This window comes from Mesoplodon bidens (genome assembly GCF_964165515.1).
Source record: "Mesoplodon bidens genome assembly, chromosome: 6".
In the NCBI taxonomy this organism is placed as follows: domain Eukaryota; kingdom Metazoa; phylum Chordata; class Mammalia; order Artiodactyla; family Ziphiidae; genus Mesoplodon; species Mesoplodon bidens.
The window spans coordinates 38,926,664-38,944,396 of NC_138162.1; the positions used below are offsets into that span (position 1 = coordinate 38,926,664).

General features: G+C 38.8%; 1 protein-coding gene across 3 annotated transcripts in view; it reads left to right on the forward strand.

Moving 5' to 3' along the window:
* Window positions 1-17,733, forward strand: part of SLC35D2 (solute carrier family 35 member D2) — a 51,643-nt gene that overhangs the window by 4,042 nt on the left and 29,868 nt on the right. For all 3 annotated transcript variants that reach the window (XM_081236950.1, XM_081236951.1, XM_081236952.1), the window contains exons 2-3: window positions 11,836-11,869; window positions 13,820-13,906. In XM_081236950.1, coding sequence (XP_081093076.1) covers window positions 11,836-11,869; window positions 13,820-13,906 — 121 coding nt within the window. The remainder of the gene's footprint in view (window positions 1-11,835; window positions 11,870-13,819; window positions 13,907-17,733) is intronic.

Below are 17,733 nucleotides of genomic sequence, written 5' to 3' on the forward strand. Positions count from 1 at the left end.
CGTGGTCACTCCTAGGGCCGTGTGCTCAGTGTGACCCTGCCAGCCACTCCAGTCCCTGTGCAGGATGTCCACGCTCTGTGCTGCAACCCAGCTCATTTCTGCCACATTGCCCTTCAGGCATCCCTTCCCTCCTGGTCCAGCAGGAAGGCCCCTGCGCTGGAAGCCACGAGACTCCTTTCCAGCTCCTGCCTTGGCTGGTACTTGTCCTGCACAGCCTACCTTCTGCATCCTTCCTTCAGCATGGAGCAGCTCTGACTGTCCTGGGAGAAAAAACACTTTTGGGCTGGCTGGGTTGACGTTGAATTGATGATCACAAGCCTCAACCGGCTCTAGTACCACCTGCTAGTTTCTTCTGGGGGATTGCTTTCCTTGTCACAGAAATGACTCCTTCCCACTTTCTCTTTTACCCTGAAACCTCCCACACCCCCATCCTCCACTCTCCTCTGATACTTCATTGAGGAAATTGAAACTGTCAGATGATGTCCCCTTTCTGCTATGATGGAGGGAGCATCTTGTTCCTGTGGAAGGTCCAGCTCCCCACTTCTGGATGTCCCCTTCTCCCGGCTCCTTTCATTGTCCTCCTCTATTCTGCGTCAGCAACCTCTCTCTACCGGCTTAAAACATGTTTAGGTTTCTCAAGCAAAAATAACCCTCCCTTGATCCACATGGGTGCTCATTTCTCTGTTCCTTTCAGAGTCAGACTCTTCAAAGAGTTTTGCACACATACTGTCTTTACTTCCTTGCATTCAGTCCTAAAATAATTCAGTTAAAATTGGGAGTTACTTAAATACAGAAATGTACAAAGAAGACAGTAATAATATTGCATATTCCCACTACCTAGAATCAATATTTTGAAATATATATATATATATATATATATATATATATATATATATATATATATATATATATATATATATATTTTTTTTTTTCCCAGTACGCAGGCCTCTCACTGCTGTGGCCTCTCCCGTTGCGGAGCACAGGCTCCGGACGCGCAGGCCCAGAGGCCATGGCTCACGGGCCCAGCCGCTCCGCGGCATATGGGATCCTCCCAGACCGGGGCACGAACCCGTATCCCCTGCATCGGCAGGCGGACTCTCAACCACTGCGCCACCAGGGAGGCCCTCCTCCACCACTTTTTATTATGAAAAGTTTCAAGCACACAGAAAAGTGGAAAGCAAAGTACAATGAATACCTATACACATACCACTGAGGTTCAGTAATTAACATTTTGCTATGTTTGCATTTTCCCCTGAACCATTGAATATAAGCTGCATACATTATGACACTACACTCAGATATTTCAACATGCCTCTCCTGAAATATGGATATTCTCCTACATAGTATCATTTTTGTTCTTAACAAATTTAACAGTAATTTCCTAAAATAATCTAATACCAAGTCTATAATCATTCCAATTATCCCCAAGATGTTTTTTATGGTTGTTTTAAACATTTGAATCAAGATCCAATCAAAATTCATGCAACACATACAGTTACATCTTTTTAGTTTATTTTAATCTAGAAAAGTCCCCCGTTCCACCTCTTTCCCCTGACACTGAATTTGAAAAGCCTGGGCCAGGTGTGTTGTAAAGTGTCCCATATTATGGGCTGTCTGGTTTATTTTTTGAAGTCTCACTTAACTTACTCTCTTTTTTTAACTGAAAGTTAGATCTAAAGGCTTGATTACATTCAGATTAAACCTTTTTTGGCAAGACCACTTTATAGTTGACCCGGTAAACTTCAGCTTGCATCATATGAGGGATTGTGCTACCATTAGTCATGCTGGCTGTGTTTGAAGGCTTACTTAAGGTGGGGACTGGAAGTTGCATGTACATATAAAATGTAGTTTAACTGAATTGAATGGAGAAAAGAGAAATTAGAGTTCAACAAAAAGAATTGTTGACTTTCAAATATATATTTTTTCAATTTCTGATGGTATATATGGCTTCTCTGCTATAAATGATGACATTTGCATACTTCTCCCCATCTTTCCTCCCCTCCATGTCTTCTTTTACAGTGTAGCATCCTGTTGTGTAATTATAATCCCATAGTAGTTTGAATCTGTTCTATATTAAATGGATACAGTAGTCAGCACCCTTTTATCACAGTGTCTCCATTCCAGAGTTCATTATTTTGATTTGACTCCTAATTGGTTGATTCTGTTGTATTGTAGTATTTTTATGGAGAGTTCATGGCTGCTGTATTAATCGTGTTGAATATTCTTAACAGCTTTTTCTGCAACAAGTGTGCTTTTAGATCTGGAGAGTTTACTTATTCTCCCCATGTCAAGGAAACAAATTTGCCTTTTATCTTTTAATCGTTTTCTCTCTTTATTGAGAGAACAGCACAGCAATTAGCCCTCTCTGGTGGTATCTATCTTCTATATCTGTTTATGTTTGAGAGTTGGTCTTTTCCCTACTCATTCACTGTGATTACGTCATCTTGGTAATTCAGTTTAAAGCAGTGGCCATTTAGTTCTGTGTTGTTTCTAAATGGTTCATGTGGCAGTTATGTGGGGTTTTTTTATATCTTTATTGGAGTATAATTGCCTTACAATGTTATGTTAGTTTTTGCTGTATAAAAAAGTGAATCAGCTATATGTATACATATATCCCCATATCCCCTCCCTCTTGTGTCTCCCTCCCACGCTCCCTATCCCACCCATCTAGGTGGGCATAAAGCACTGACCTGATCTCCCTGTGCTATGCGGCTGCTTCCCACTAGCTATCTATTTTACATTTCGTAGTGTATATATGTCCATGCCACTCTCTCACTTCGCCCTAGCTTAACCTTCCCCCTCCCCATGTCCTCAAGTCCATTCTCTACATCTGCGTCTTTATTCCTGTCCTGCCCCTAGGTGCTTCAGAACTTTTTTTTTTTTTAAGATTCCATATATATGTGTTAGCATACAGTATTCGTTTTTCTCTTTCTGACTTACTTCACTCTGTATGACAGTCTCTAGGTCCATCCACCTCACTACAAATAACTCAATTTCATTTCTTTTTATGGCTGAGTAATATTCCGTTGTATATATGAGCCACATCTTCTTTATCCATTCATCTGTTGATGGACACTTAGGTTGCTTCTATGTCCTGGCTATAATAAATACTGCTGCAATGAACATTGTGGTACATGACTCTTTTTGAATTATGGAATTCTCAGGGTACAGGCCCAGTAGTGGAATTGCTGGGTCATATGGTAGTTCTATTTTTAGTTTTTTAAGGACCCTCCATACTGTTCTCCATAGTGGCTGTATGAATTTACATTCCTACTAACAGTGAAAGAGGGCTCCTTTTTCTCTACACCTGCTCCAGCATTTATTTGTAGATTTTTTGATGATGGCCATTCTGACTGGTGTGAGGTGATACCTCATTGTAGTTTTGATTTGCATTTCTCTAATGATTACTGATGTTGAGCATCCTTTCATGTGTTTGTTGGCAATCTGTATATCTTCTTTGGAGAAATGTCTATTTATGTCTTCTGCCCATTTATGGATTGGTTTTTTTTTTTTATATCGAGCTGAATGAGCTTCTTGTATATTTTGGAGACTAATCCTTTGTCAGTTGCTTCATTTGCAAATATTTTCTCCCATTCTGAGGGTTGTCTTTTTGTCTTGTTTATGGTTTCATTGCTGTGCAAAAGCTTTGAAGTTTCATTAGGTCCTATTCATTTATTTTTGTTTTTATTTCCATTTCTCTAGGAGGTGGGTCAAATAGGATCTTGCTGTGATTTATGTCGTAGAGTGTTCTGCCTATGTTTTCCTCTAAGAGTTTGATAGCGTCTGGCCTTACATTTAGGTCTTTAATCCATTTTGAGTTTATTCTTGTGTAGGGTGTTAGGGAGCGTTCTAATTTCATTCTTTTATAAGTAGCTGTCCAGTTTTCCCAGCACCACTTATTGAAGAGGCTGCCTTTTCTCCATTGTATATTCTTGCCTCCTTTATCAAAGATAAGGTGACCATATGTGCATTGGTTTATCTCTGGGCTTTCTATCCTGTTCCACTGATCTACATTTCTCTTTTTGTGCCAGTATCATACTGTCTTGATTACTGTAGCTTCATAGTATAGTCTGAGGTCCAGGAGCCTGATTCCTCCATCTCCATTTTTCTTTCTCAAGATTACTTAAGCTATTTGGGGTCTTTTGTGTTTCCATACAAATTATGAAGTTTTTTGTTCTAGTTCTGTGCAAAATGCCAGTGGTAGTTTGATAGGGATTGCATTGAATCTGTAGATTGCTTTTGGAAGTATAGTCATTTTCACAATATTGATTCTTCCAATCCAAGAACATGGTATATCTCTCCATCTGTTTGTATCATCTTTAATTTCTTTCATCAGTGTCTTACTGTTTTCTGCATACAGGTCTTTTGTCTCCCTAGGTAGGTTTATTCCTAGGTATTTTATTCTTTTTGTTGCAATGGTGAATGGGAGTGTTTCCTTAATTTCTCTTTCAGATATTTCATCATTAGTGTATAGGAAGGCAAGAGATTTCTGTGCATTAATTTTGTATCCTGCTACTTTACCAAGCTCATTGATTAGCTCAGGTAGTTTTCTGGTAGCATCTTTAGGATTCTCTACGTATAATATCATGTCATCTGCAAACAGTGACAGCTTTGCTTCCTGTTTTCTGACTTGGATTCCTTTAATTTCTTTTTCTTCTCTGATTGCTGTGGCTGAAACTTCCAAAACTATGTTGAATAAGAGTGGTGAGAGTGGGCAATCGTGTCTTGTTCCTGATCTTAGAGGAAATGGTTTCACTTTTTCACCATTGAGAATGATGTTGGCTGTGGGTTTGTCATATATGGCGTTTATTATGTTGAGGTAAGTTCCCTCTATGCCTACTTTCTGGAGGGTTTTTATCATAAATTGGTGTTGAATTTTGCCGAAAGCTTTTTCTGCATCTATTCAGATTATCATATGGTTTTTACCTTCAGTTTGTTACTATGGTATGTATCACATTGATTGATTTGTGTATGTTGAAGAATCCTTGCATTCCTGGGATAAACCCCACTTGATCATCCTTTTAATGTGCTGTTGGATTCTGTTTGCTAGTATTTTGTTGAGGATTTTTGCATCCATGTTCATCAGTGATATTGGCCTGTAGTTTCCTTTCTTTGTGACATCTTTGTCTGGTTGTGGTATCAGGGTGATGGTGGCCTTGTAGAATGAGTTTGGGAGTGTTCCTCCCTCTGCTATATTTTGAAAGAGTTTGAGAAGGATAGGTGTTAGCTCTTCTCTAAATGTTTGATAGAATTTGCCTTTGAAGACTTCTGGTCCTGGACTTTTGTTTGTTGGAAGATTTTTAATCACAGTTTCAATTTCAATCCTTGTGATTGGTCTGTTTATATTTACTATTTCTTCCTGGTTCAGTCTCAGAAGGTTATGCTTTTCTAAGAATTTGTCCATTTCTTCCAGGTTTTCCATTTTATTGGCATATAGTTTCTTGTAGTCATCTCTCATGATCCTTTGTATTTCTGCAGTGTCAATTGTTACTTCTCCTATTTCATTTCTAATTCTATTGATTTGAGTCTTCTCCCTTTTGTTCTTGATGAATCTGGCTAATGGTTTATCAATTTTCTTTATCTTCTCGAAGAACCAGCTTGTAGTTTCATTGATCTTTGCTCTTGTTTCCTTCATTTCTTTTTCATTAATTTCTGATCTGATCTTTACATTTTCTTTCCTTTTGCTAACTTTGGGGTTTTTTTCTTCTTCTTTCTCTAATTGCTTTAGGTGTAAGATTAGGTTGTTTATTTGAGATGTTTCTTGTCTCTTGAGGTAGGATTGTATTGCTATATACTCCCCTCTTAGAACTGCTTTTGCAGCATCCCATAGGTTTTGTGTCACCGTGTTTTCATTGTCACTTGTTTCTAGGTATTTTTTGATTTCCTCTTTGATTTCTTCAGTGATCTCCTGGTTATTTAGTAGTGTATTGTTAGCCTCCATGTGTTTTTATATTTTACAGATTTTTTCCTATAATTGATATGTAGTCTCACAGCATTGTGGTCGGAAAGGATACTAGATACGATTTCAATTTTCCTAAATTTAACAAGACTTGATTTGTGAGCCATGATATGATCTATCCTGGAGAATGTTCCATGTGCTCTTGAGAAGAAAGTGTATTCTGTTGTTTTTGGATGGAGTGTCCTATAAATATGAATTAAGTCCATATGGTCCAATGTGTCATTTAAAGCTTGTGTTTCCGTTTTTATTTTCATTTTGGTTGATCTGTCCATTGGTGAGAGTGGGGTGTTAAAGTCGCCTACTATTATTGTGTTACTGTTGATTCCCCCTTTTATGGCTGTTAGCATTTGCCTTATGTATTGAGGTGCTCCTATGTTGGGTGCATAAATATTTACAATTGTTATTTCTTCTCTTGGATTGACCCCTTGATCATTATGTAGTGTCCTTCATTGTGTCTTGTAACAGTCTTTATTATAAAGTCTATTTTGTGTGATGTGAGAATTGCTACTCCAGCTTTCTTCTGATTTCCATTTGCATGGAATATCTTTTTCTATCCCCTCACTTTCAGTCTGTGTGTGTCCCTAGGTCTGAAGTGGGTCTCTTGTAGACAGCATATATATGGATCTTGTTTTTGTATCCATTCAGCTGGTCTTTGTCTTTTGGTTGGAGCATTTAATCCATTTACATTTAAGGTAATTATCAGTATATATATTCCTATTACCATTTTCTTAATTGTTTTTGTAGGTCTTTTCCTTCTCTTGTGTTTCCTGCCTAGAGAAGTTCCTTTAGCATTTGTTGTAGACCTGGTTTGGTGGTGCTGAATTCTCTTAGGTTTTGCTTGTCTGTAAAGGTTTTAATTTCTCCATTAAATCTGAATGAGATCCTTGCTGGGTAGAGTAATCTTGATTGTTGGTTTTTCCCTTTCATCACTTTAAATATGTCCTGCCACTCCCTTCTGGCTTGCAGAGTTTCTGCTGAAAGATCAGCTGTTAACATTCTGGGGATTCCCTTGTATGTTGTTTGTTGCTTTTCCCTTGCTGATTTTAATATTTTTCTTTGTATTTAATTTTTTGATAGTTTGATTAATATGTGTCTTGGCATGTTTCTCCTTGGATTTGTCCTGTATGGGACTCTGAACTTCCTGGACTTGATTAACTATTTCCTTTCCCATATTAGGGAAGTTTTCAACTATAATCTCTTCAAAGTATTTTCTCAGTCCCTTTCTTTCTCTCTTCTTCTTCTGGGACCCCTATAATTTGAATGTTGGTGCGTTTAATGTTGTCCCCATGGTCTCTGAGACTGTCCTCAATTCTTTTCATTCTTTTTTCTTTATTCTGCTCTGTGGTAGTTATTTCCACTGTTTTATCTTCCAGGTCACTTATCCATTCTTCTGCCTCACTTATTGTGCTATTGATTCCTTTTAGAGTATTTTAAATTTCATTTATTGTGTTGTTCATTATTGTTTGTTTGCTCTTTACTTCTTCTAGGTCCTTGTTAAACGTGTCTTGTATTTTCTCCATTCTATTTCCAAGGTTTTGGATCATCTTTACTATCATTACTCTGAATTCTTTTTCAGGTACACTGCCTATTTCCTCTTCCTTTGTTTGGTCTGGTGGATTTTTACTTCGGTCCTTCATCTGCTGCGTATTTCTCTGTCTTCTCATTTTGCTTAACTTACTGCGTTTGGCGTCTCCTTTTTGCAGCCTGCAATGTCATAGTTCCTGTAGTTTTTGGCATCTGCCCCCAGTGGGTAAGGTTGGTCCAGTGGCTTGTTGAGGCTTCCTGGTGGAGGGGACTGGTGCCTGTGTTCTGGTGGATGAGGCTGGATCTTGTCTTTCTGGTGGGCAGTACCACGTCCAGTGGTGTGTTTTGGGGCATCTGTGAACTTAGTATGATTTTAGGCAGCCTGTCTGCTAATGGGTGGGGTTGTGTTCATGTCTTGCTAGTTGTTTGGCATGGGGTGTCCAGCACTGGAGCTTGCTAGTTGTTGGGTGGAACTGGGTCTTTGCGTTGAGATGGAGATCTCTGGGAGAGCTCTCGCCCATTGATATTATGTGGGGCCAGGAGATCTCTGGTGGGTCAGTGTCCTAAACTTGGCTCTCCCACCTCAGAGGCTCAGGCCTGACACCTGGCTGGAGTACCAAGTGTCAGCCACATGGCTCAGAAGAAAAGGGAGAAAAAAAAAGCAAGCAAGCAAGAAAAAAATAAATAAAATTAATAAAGTTATTAAAATTAAAAAGGTAATAAAAAAAGAAAGAGACCAACCAAACCAACAAACAAATCCACCAATTATGACAAGCACTAAAAACTAAATTAAGATAATCATAAAAATCAAAAATTAGTCATTCACATACAGCAAACCCCAAGTGTACAGTTGCTCCTAAAGTCTACCACCTCAATTTTGGGATGATTCGTTGTCTATTCAGGTATTCCAGAGATGCTGGGTACATCAAGTCGATTATGGAGATTTAATTTGCTGCTCCTGAGGCTGCTGGGAGAGATTTCCCTTTCTCTTCTTTGTTCTCACAGCTCCTGGGGTTCAGCTTTGGATTTGGCCCCGCCTCTGCATATAGGTCATCTGAGGGTGTCTTTTCTTCTCTTAGACAGTAGGGGGTTAAAGGAGAGGCTGATTAGGGGCCTCTGGCTCACTCAGGTTGGGGGAAGGGAGGGGTACAGAACGTGGGGTGAGCCTGCAGCGGCAGAGGCCGGCTTGACATTGTAACAGCGTGACATTGTAACTACTCTGGCAGTGGCGGGCTGCACAGGCTCCCGGGAGGGGAGGTGTGGATAGTGACCTGTGCTTGCACACAGGCTTCTTGGTGGCTGCAGTAGCAGCGTTAGCGTTTCGTGCCCGTCTCAGGTGTCCATGTTGATAGCTGTGGCTTGCGCCTTTCTCTGGAGCTTGTTTAGGCCGTGCTCTGCCCTCTGTGGGCAGACAGGGAAGGAATCCCCTCTCCTCCCATACCCTGAAACAATGGTCTCTTGTCTCTTAGGCAAGTCCAGACTTTTTCCTGACTCCCTCCTGGCTAGCTGTGGTGCACTGGCCCCCTTCAGGTTTTGTTCACGCAGCCAACCCCAGTCCTCTACCTGGGATCTGACCTCCGAATCCTGAGCCTCAGCTCTCAGCCCCCACCTGCCCCTGCAGGTGAGCAGACAAGCCTCTCAGGCTGGTGAGTGCTGGTTGGCAATGATCCTCTGTGCAGGAATCTCTCCTCTTTGCCCTCTGCATCCCTGTTGCTGCACTTTCCTCTGTGGCTGCGAAGCTTCCCCCTGCCACCTCCCGTCCCCACCAGTGAAGGGGCTTCCTAGTGTGTGGAAACTTTTCCTCCTTCACAGCTCCGTCCCAGAGGTGCAGGTCCTGTCCCTATTCTTTTGTCTCTGTTTTTTTTTTTGCCCTACCCAGGTGCGTGGGGATTTTCTTGCCTTTTGGGAAGTCTGAGGTCTTCTGCCAGTGTTCAGTAGGTGTTCTGTAGGAGTTGTTCCACATGTAGATGTATTTTTTGATGTATTTGTGGGGAGGAAGGTGATCTCCACGTCTTATTCCTCCACCATCCTGAAGGTCCTCCCCCAGTTATGTTGTTTTGATCCTCAGTTGCTTTCCTTAGATCAGTAGGTTCCCTTTTCATCTCACTTGATTGCTTTGTTATCTCAATTTTGAGCTCTTGTTTTATTGATACCTTCTTATTAAGGTGTTCCGTAGCTGGAAGCAATTATAAAGGGTGCCTTCTCTCTCTGTGTTATATTCTCTTCTAGGCTTATCTCTTTGTCTTCCTTCCGTAAGCCTTTCGTTGTTGTTGTTTTGTTGTTTGTTTACGTTGTGGTTTTATTATTTTGCTTCACGTTGCAGGTTGTATTCCTAAGCAAGGAGACTCTCAGATACAGGGGAAGTATACGGGGCGGAGCTCTTGGGACCCACTCCTGTTGGGGAGTAAGGGAAGCAGGATTAGGTAGAGCGAGAAGCTGGGCTGTGCTTTATCACAACAAAGCCTGATCCCAGGCCCTCGGGAGCTGGAAGGGCTCTACAGAGTTGTCTTGAATTGGGGTGAAAGCCCCTGGCTTTTATACCCCTGCATAGACACACAGGCTTGGAACACAGGCTGCTCTCCGGGAGTGGGGGTGCTATTGGCGAGGCAGCTTTCTTCAGCTGAAGTTGCCCTTGAGCAACGGGGGAATGAGTGCTTCAGTCCAGAAGAGGGTGTCTGGGTGGCACACCTGGCATCCATTAGAGCTCATTTGATTCTCACAGTGGTGCTGTCCAGTCATTCAGTTTTCTCTGATAAGGTAGGTTGGTTCTTTATTCTTTTCTTACCCTATATCTGAAATAAGTGTGTTTCCCTTTGACGTACAGATGGAGGGCTGAGGTGGTGGTGGTGGTGGTGGTGGTGGTGGTGGTTTTTGAGGTGATATTCCCCCTTTTTTAGTGGACTGAGAGAATGACTGGGAGCCAGTGAAGGGCTGGAAAGTGAGTGAGCCCGGTGAAGTGATGGGCTACCTTGTTAAGTATGGTATGAGGTAGGGGTTAAGATTCTGATTCCAGTTACCTAGGGCCATTTGTTAAAAGACCATCTTTTCCCTACTGCTTGCATGGTCATCTTTGTCATGAATCAGGTTTCCATAAAGCTATGTATCTGTCCCCATCTGTGTTCTCTTGCTTTGTCCTGTTAGACTATCATTGTGCAAATAGCGCACTCTCTCATTTATTGTAACTTTAAAATGAATCCTGGGGACTTCCCTGGTGGTCCAGTGGTTAGGGCTCCGTGCTTCCACTGCGGGGCACAGGTTCAGTCCCTGGTCGGGAAACTAGGATCCCTGCATGCAGTGTGGTGCAGCCAAAAAAAAAAGATCCTGGCATCACGTAGAGTCATTCTTCCAACTTTGTTTTTCTTCAGGATTATCTTGGATCATGTTTGCTTTTTGCCTTTGCATTCAGTCTTAGGATCAGTTTGTCAGTTTCCACAAAATACCTGCTCGTGTTTTTACAGAGAGATTTGATTTGATAGGTCAGTTTGTGGATAATGGTTCACTGCAATATTGATTCTAATCCATGAAATTTATTTAGGGCTTCTTTAATTTTTTAAATATTGATTTATAGTTTTCTATGTAGAGGCATTTCTTAGAAATCTTTTATTAGATTTGTACCTGGGTATATTATTTTGAAAAAAGGAAAACCGTATAATGAATCTCCATGTAGCCATCATCCAGTTTCAACAACCTTGTTAAATTTATATCACTCCTCCTCTCAATCCCAACCTCTCCCCCAAGATTATTTTGAAGCAAATTAAAAATGTATTAAATGTATTAAAATGTCATATGCATTTCAATATGAATTTCTGAAAGATAAGAGGGACTTATGTGTTTAAAAAAAAAACTACCACCCCAATATTATTTCATGCCTAAAAAAGTAAGAATGATTCCTTATTACCATAAAATATCCAGTTAGTGTTATTTGATGTTTTTTGGGTGCTATTGTAAATGAATACCTTTAAAATTTTATGTTCTTTGTGTTTTTATGATATATAGACATAGGAATGATTTTTTTTGTGTGTTCATCTTGTATCCAGTAACCTTGCTAAAGTTATTTATTATTTCTAGTAATTTATCCCCAGATTACTTTAGCTTTCTACATATACAATTGTGTTGTTTGTTAATATGACAGTCTGCCTCAAGGGGCAATAGAAGTTGCCAAGTTTAGCAATGATCAGTTTAAAAAGTGGAAAAGAAATGAACAAATGAAAAGTGAACAAATTTGACAATTTCACTAAGACTGAAAAAAAAGTCTAAGACTTTTTAATAACTCCTATCATTATGTGTTGTATATTGTCTTCAACTTTTTTTATCAGTTGCTAATATTATTTGTTATTCTATGTTCTTTGTAGTTTCCCATCACCAATTGTTCTTGGAATTGGACAGGTAAGTGAAAAAAAAATTACCCTCTTAATTAGTTGTCAGTACACATGATGAAATTTTAAGTGCTTTTGTTTAAGACTGGGGTTTACGAATTTGTTCAGCTGGCAGAGGACCATGGTACTTTTGGTGAAACAACATGAAGTATTGACACACATCTTATTTCATTTTACAATTTAAGAACAGTTGTATTTGTAGGAAAAAACAACTAATTTTAACTTCCTTAATAGAATTTAATTACTCTAAAGCAAGGGGGCAGCAGACTGAAAGCCTCCAAGGTCTGCTGGGTAACAGATGAGTGTGCACAGTTTAAGCCACTGTGCCTGAGAAGAAAAGGGTTAGGGAGATGAGGTGAGGCCCACTAGGGATCAGGGAAATCTAATTTTTACATCAAACCCCCTAATTTGTAAATGGTGGCAGCAGATTCATATTTTCATAAAACTCTCTACGGGCCGAACAAAACAGTTTCCTTCCTGAAGTTTGTGATGTTTGTTCTCAAGTGTAAGGATAAACTTGGATAAACTTTCAAACTTACCCCATTTGGCTGTTTCTGAAATTTTCCATTAATATTCATTTGTGGCTTTTTTACTTTTTTGGTCATATGCTGATGATTTCTAGTAGGCACATGGTAACAGGCACCAAAGTTTTTTTGTTTTCATTTTCCTTTAGTTTATAAGGAGAAAAACTTAAAATTATAAAAATTGTATCTGTTAACTAAATTTTAAATTGTGAATCTGGAATTTATATGATTAAACATTATTCTAGTTAAATGTTTTGCTAATAAGGTACTCTTTGCACATCGTTTTAGGGAGAAAAAAATCATGAGGAAACAATATCTTTCCTTAAGGTCAAAAAATTTATATCTTTATGGTTCAGAGTGAAAATATGTTAAAAAGTACTTTAATAGATCAATAATATGTGGTAATGTGCCCTTTGTAATGCCCAAAGCAAATAAATTCACTGGATTGTACTCAATTAAGGTAAAAACGTTTATGATTTGCAATTTGTGGGGGAAGAAGCCAGCAGACCAAATTTAGAAAGTCTGAATTGTAGAATATTTTAAATAAGTGTTGGTATATTTCTGTAAGAATTATAAAGTAAGTCATATATACAAACTACAATTATAATTCAGGGTGGGCTTGAGTTATATAAATCTATTATAAGTATTAAGTTTGTACACTCAGGCTCGAGGTTTAGGATGGTAATCATTTTGAAGGAGACCTTAAATTTTTGCATCCATGATAATCATTTTGAAGGAGACCTTAAATTTTTGCATCCTAATGTGGAGAAAAGTAAGTTCTAAAATTTGTGTAGAAAGATGATATTAAAACTTTTTATTTTATAATAATAATCTGGAGTATTTCTGATATACCTGGTGTAATCCAGATTAATAGCATTTGAATGAGATGTTTTTGCAACACCGGCTAGATTGGAGAGAAAAATAAATCCCTTTTAAAGTTTGTTTTGCTCTTAATTTGACTTTTGTGTTATAGAAATATTAAACTTTACAAAATATGTTTATGTGTGGAGTTTGCCTCCCTTACCCCTTCCTTTCATCCCCACACTTACTTTCTGGGGTAAGGTGACCATATGCTCAGTACATAGGAAGGATGGTCCAGGATCAACAAGCAGCCTCACCGCCTGTGGTCACTCTGGTCAGTTTTGGGGACACCGTTCCTTTTTCCCACTGTTGTCGTTCCTTGATCCCCTTGAGATGTCGTATATATGTTATATTTGATGTTATACTTTTTGCCTATAGTTCTGGTGCAATCTATACGGTGGCAAGAAAAACAATTTTAATATTTCAAGGAATGATAATTTTTTTGGAACCTAGAAAATGGACTTTTCAGATATATATATATTTTTGGTGAATCTCTTTTCTTTTGATGATGTGTTTGTACCTCAAATAGTCTTTCCAGATATTTTGCTGAAGTTTTTCTCTCCCCTTTTCTTTAGATGGCAGTTACCATAATGATACTATATGTGTCCAAGCTAAATAAAGTAATTCACTTCCCTGATTTTGACAAGAAAATTCCTATTAAGGTATGTGATGGAAAGTACATATAGCTATGATGGAAGATGTAGAAATACTATAGAATTACAAATTGATTTTAAGAGTACAGGTCTGCTTCTGTACACATGTGCTTCCTGCTGGCAATGGGTAGAAACTTCTTAGTAAAGATTTCATATCATTCAGTGGTCCACTAATGTAACATAATAATAGTAAAAGTATGTGCTTAGCAATGGATATTAAATAAATACTATGTGTCTTTTGAAATGGCAAAGCTTTCTAACAGGAATTGGCAGGCTTATCTGGTAAACGACCAGATAGCAAATAATTAGGCTTTGTGGGCCAGACCATCATTGCTGCAGCTATTCAGCTCTGTACTATGAAAACAGCTGTAGATGATACGTATATAAATGAATCGGTGTAGTTGTGTTCTAATAAAACTTTATTTGCATAAATAAAAGATGGGTTAGATTTATCTCTTGGGCCCTCCCAATTTGTTGATCCCTGTTTTAAATTTTCATTTTTAGCTTGGATTGATAACAGTTGTGAGTAGAATGATGAATAAACACATTTTGATATACGTAGTTTTTTTTCCACGGTGGAACTAGAAACATGAGACCTGCCATTCCTTCCTGGGAATGTGGAATGGAACTAACTTATTTATTTATTTATTCTTTTTGCGGTACGCGGGCCTCTCACTGTTGTGGCCTCTCCCATTGCGGAGTACAGGCTCCGGACGCACAGGCTCAGCGGCCATGGCTCACGGGCCCAGCCGCTCCACGGCATGTGGGATCTTCCCGGACCGGGGCATGAACCCGTGTCCCCTGCATCGGCAGGCAGACTCTCAACCACTGCGCCACCAGGGAAGCCCCGGAACTAACTTTTATTGTACAGTTGCTGAGTGACATGCATGAGGCCAGACATTTAATTCCTAGAGCAATCCCATACGACAGGTGGTATTAAATCGATCATGGTGACATTTTTGGATTTAGGGAGGTTAAATCAGACTGCAGTTTCTTGAGAGTGAGGACCTCACATGGTTTGTTCACTGCCACGTCTCTCAGGCCTGGAAAAACACTGGCGTCTAGCTCTGGATTATTCATCAGGTCGACTAAGCACATACTTACTGCATCAATAATCAGGGACATCCACAAAAAGAGAAAAACAAAATATTGAAGTATAGGAAAGATATTAACCCAATCATCAAAAGAAAAATCAGAATATTGTTGGGGTTGCTTACACTTAGCTTATGATATAATTTTTAAATACTTTGAACAATTGTGAAATATGATCTAGACATAGGAAAAAAGGCATCATACATGACTGTGTAGTTGAATGAATAATTACCCTTGTAATCATTACCTACGTCATGAGATGGGATCACACAATCCTTCTTTACCCACTATTCTGACTTGTAGTAATAATTTTCTTGCTTTCTTTGTAAGTTTTCTGTATCCTTGAATTCTGTAGTTTAGGTTTGCCTATTTTGGGATGTTATATAAAGGGAATTAAACTCTATATATTCTTTTGTATCTTGCTTCTTTCACTTAATATTATGTTGGTAAGAGTCATCCACATTGTTGTGTGTAGCTGTATTTTATTTCCATTGTATAAATATATTACAATTTATTTATCTGTTTTACTGTTTATGGTAATTGGGGTTGTTTCTAGTTTGGGCCCTAGAAAAATAAAAAGTACTGTTCTGAACATACTGATAGTTGGATCTTGATGCACAAGTATTAGTCACCTAAGGCTCCCATAACAAAATACCACAGACTAGGTGGCTTAACAGAAATTTATTTTCTCACACTTCCAGAGGCTGGAAGTCCAAGATCAAGGTGCCAACAGGGTTGGTTTCTGATGAGAGTTCTCTCCTTGGCATATAGACAGCTGCCTTCTCACTGTGACCTCATGTGGCCTTTACTCTGTGCCTATGCACTCCTGGTGTCCCTTCCTCTTCTTATAAGGACACAAGTCCTATTGGATTAGGACCCCACATTTATTACCTCATTTAACCTTAATTACCGCCTTAAAGGCCCTATCTTCGCATGCAGTCACCTGGGGGCTAGGGGTTCAAAATGTGAATTTTGAGCAGATACAGTTCAGTCCAAAACAGCACATGTGCGTGAGTTTTTTGGGAAGCTTATCAAGAAGTGAAACTGCTGACTCCTAGGGTGAGCATATTGTCAACTTGAGTAGATAATGGCAAACTGTTCCCCCAAGTGGTTGTACCAGTTCCCACTCCTGACGAAAGTGCATGAAGGTCCCTATTGCTCCTCATTCTTGCCAATCCTTGGTATGCCAGTCATTTTAAATTGTGCTGATCTGGTGGGTGCATAATGACATCTTCTTGACTTTTATTTGCATTTCCCTGTTTATTAATGAGGTTGAGTGCCTTTTCATTTTTTAGTGCCCATTTTGATATCCTCTTTTGTGAAATACTTGTTCAAGACTTTTGCCCATTTTTCTGTTGGGTTGATGTCTTTTTCTTACTGATTTGTGTAGGAGTTTTAAAAAATATATTAATGATAGTCCTCTTCTTAGTTATACACAGCATTACAAATATATTTCCCCGCTCTGTTTCATATCTTTTTATTTTCTTTATTATGTATTTATCTTGTATTCCTTTATCATGTATTCCTTATCATGAAAAGGAATCTTACTTTTAAAATAGTTAAATTTTATCAGTCTTTTTCTTAATAATTAATCACTATTTTTCTATTTAGGAAATTCTTCCCTACTCTGAGGTTATGAAGATATTTTTCTAGATAAAAGATATATTGTTTTTCAGAGTTAGGTTTTTAATCTGCTTGGAGTTGATTTTTGTGCATGGTGTGAGGTAATGGTGTACAATTTCATTTATTTTTTCATTTGTCACAGACTCAGCTGAAAAGTTTATCCTTAATATTGTGCCACTTATATCATGGTACTGTTGTTCACATATGTTTCTAAGCTCTCCATGCTTTTTCATTTGTCTATTTGTGTTTCTGCACCATTACCTCACAGTCGGAATTACTATTGCTTTATGCAAAGTCTTGCTATCTGGTAGAGCAAGTCTTTCCTCCTAAGTTCTTGGTTCTTCACATTTTTATGTGAATATTAGAAGCAGGTTGTCAAGTTTCATGAAAAATAACCTTTTGGGATTTTGACTGGAATTGCATTGAAGCTCTAACGCAATTTGGAATGAATTGACATCTTTAAAGTATTGAATCTTTCAATCCATGTACATGGTATACATACCCCTTCTTTAACTGCCCTCAGTAAAGTTTTATAATTTTCTCTATAGAATTCTAACAGTTTTTATTAGATTTGTTCTGAGGTACATCTTTTTTTTTTTTTTGGCTATTGCATGTATCTTTTAAAAACGGGAATTCCCTGGCAGTCCAGCGGTTAGGACTCCACACTTCCATTTCAGGGGGCACAGGTTTGATCCCTGGTCAGGGAACTAAGATCTCGCATGCTGCGTGGCACGGCCAAAAAAACCCCAGATTATTTGGAAAGTTAGAAGTATATCCACTAAAAAATTATTCACAATGTAAAAGTTGAGAGTTATATTTTATTCGGCGGGAATTTTTAGTACTTCAAGCCTGGGAGGCAGCATTTCAAGTAACTGTGAGAGACCTGCTCAGAGGAGGTGAGGTTAGGACCCAGGACATATAGGAGTTTTGCAACAAAGGGCAGGTGGTCTGAACATCAAAAGATTACTGTTAATTAAAGAAAACCGGATATGTCAACTTAAGGAATTTAGAGCTTTTCTATATATGGGAAGATGCAAGAGTCTGGGCTCACTGAAATCATTCCTTTGATATGCAGCTCAGCTATCTGGGACCAGTATCCTGTGTTTTCATATCCTGAGTTC